Source organism: Sesamum indicum, linkage group LG2, assembly GCF_000512975.1.
Source record: "Sesamum indicum cultivar Zhongzhi No. 13 linkage group LG2, S_indicum_v1.0, whole genome shotgun sequence".
Classification (NCBI taxonomy): Eukaryota; Viridiplantae; Streptophyta; class Magnoliopsida; order Lamiales; family Pedaliaceae; genus Sesamum; species Sesamum indicum.
In genome coordinates, this window is record NC_026146.1 from 1,884,653 (window position 1) to 1,887,152 (window position 2,500).

General features: G+C 36.1%; 1 protein-coding gene across 1 annotated transcript in view; it reads left to right on the plus strand.

Moving 5' to 3' along the window:
• LOC105176997 (endoplasmic reticulum-Golgi intermediate compartment protein 3) overlaps positions 1-2,500 on the plus strand; it is a gene marked incomplete at its 5' end in the record, with an annotated part of 9,589 nt that continues 7,089 nt past the window's right edge. The window contains 2 exon segments of the mRNA XM_011100011.2: positions 1-364; positions 2,251-2,324. Coding sequence (XP_011098313.1) covers positions 220-364; positions 2,251-2,324 — 219 coding nt within the window.

The window sequence follows — 2,500 nt, forward strand, 5'->3', positions numbered from 1 at the left end:
CTTCTATGATTGTAATAGAAAGATTCCTACAGTGGAGGAATTTGATTTCCAGATTTGATGATAGACGCACTCAGTCGTAGATAAATTTCATAATAAACCTTGAGCGTCTTGGCGCAGACTGTACAAATCATTCCGGCGTTTGATCCTTACTGTTTAGTAATATTTCTGTCTGTTGGATTCTGGGTCTTTGTTGTTTTGTTATCATTTGGTGATTAGTGGATGATGGAGAGTATAATTGGCAAACTACGGAGCTTGGATGCGTACCCTAAGATCAATGAGGATTTCTACAGCAGAACCCTCTCCGGAGGCGTCATAACCTTGGCTTCCTCTATTGTGATGTTCCTCTTGTTCTTCTCTGAGCTCAGTTCGTATTTCTTAATCCATATCTCTCTGTCCCTTGAGATTTTTATGCCTTTGCGTATGCAGATGTACTAAATTTAGTAAGTTTTTATGAATTTGGGCTTTCTTGTTAACTATGTACCCTATGTTGTGATCTTCTGATGTTTGATGGGGTTTCTGGTTTTTTGTGTTTAGTCTATGATTGATGCTCTTTGTGCATGTTTCAAAAGATTTGAATTGTTATTTTCATCTGTGTGTTGCTAAGTTTCCTTTCAAGTCTTATGTATTGTAATGTATTGGTATTTAGTAGAGATTCAGCTGAAATTCGCGTTGTCTTGTGTGTTAATCTTGTAGAGAGAGCAAATGAGATGCCTAGCTAAGACAAGGTAATGGTTAAATTTTGCTGGAATTGCTTGGTTTTAGTGCTTATGGAGGTATGCTTTATAGAGGGTTGGAATTTTGTAGCAAATCCACTGTAATTTAGAATTCATATCTTACGTGGAAGCCCTGATAACTCAGTGACATTACACTCCATTTCTCCACACCTGAGGTTCTATGGTGGTGCACTTTGCCTTCTCAAATATTTTAACCTGCTTACGCAAAAAATTGAAAAGAGCACTTTAGATTCTAATCCAGTTCTACTAATTATGCTTCTAACTTGTATTGTCTCCTCTACTGCTCTTGCATGCACTGCAAGGTCAATGTTGCAATAAACTTGTTTGAAATTGATGTTCTCCCATTTTTCTGCAAATGCAGCTCTCAAGATTACTTATAAACCGAGGGAAGGAAGTTGTAGGATAGTTGTTAAGCTGCAAGACTAGGCAAGTTAAGGCCTAACGTCCTTAGTAACTAGAAACCAATGTCTTTGTGGTGATTATGTGTTGGATCTTCGGAATCCAGTCGATTTGTTATGATAACTGAACTCTTGAACTGCATTACTTGTGGACATCTTTATAAATTACTCGTGACACTTATTTTATTAAGTCATATGCACCTATATTGAATTTTTGAGCTGGATGTCATCAGAAAATTCCATAGACTGTGTCAATCAATATATTAGGTTTCTAGCATCTCAAAACTATGTGGTATCTACTAATATGCTAAAGGAATATGCTAGGATTTTGAGAGAAACTCCCTAAATATCAGACATGGAAACCGAATACAGTTTGTGATAGTTAAGGTGATCCTTCTCCCCAATATTCATATTAAGAGGGATTATATCAGAAGTCCCTTAACCTCAACCTATTACGAAAGGCAATCTGAAAGGGCCTCTGCTTCATCTTAAGAATTGCAACTGGACTTTTCCAGCAAGAGAAGGGAGAATAAATGCTGGTTGTCTTGATTTCTGGATGATGTTGGACAATGACCAAAGAACAGAGTTCTACATTTCTTCAAATTCCATCACCATTCTGCTTCTGTGAATATAACAATTTGGTGCAGACTCCAAGGTGATGCTGACCTTTCCGATAGTGAATTTAAATTGAACAGGGAAGCAGAGTTTTAATGTCAATGCAAGGCCAGAGTTTCAGATCTGAAAATGAAGATTTACAGAACTTAAGCGCTTTTAAGTTTGTAGGATTCCAGTTTCAGCAAGAAACATATCCTTTCATATTGATTCCTCATATCTTCTGTTTTCACTAACAACTCAATTATAAAATTGTCTTGGAAATACTCTGTGGACAGAATTTATATTAGATGACTTCTGTGAAGTATGAAATACTCTATTCCTGGATGTTTAAGAGTTCCTCGTTAATAGCATTGCATTCACCTATCAGAGCTTTTGCCTGTTCTTTCTAACCCTCAATGACATGTTATAGAATTCAATGGATGGTATTCCTTTCTGACATCTGATTTATTCTTGGCCTTATTGATTTTTTGTCTTTTCCATGTTTTCTCTTTTCCAAATTTCAGGATTATATCTCAATGCAGTAACTGAGACAAAGTTAGTTGTAGATACGTCAAGGGGAGAAAGGCTCCGTATTAATGTAGACTTTCTTCTCATTGCTGTCTTTCCATATTGATTTACTTCAAAATTTGTTGCCTGTTTTAAAAGTTGATAGTTTTTTTTATTTTTTGTTCGCCTTAATGTATTCAAAATCAGCTGTGTCCTTCAATCCTTTTTATCTTTTCCTTTTCTTTTATTTCTTCTCTCTCTCTCCCC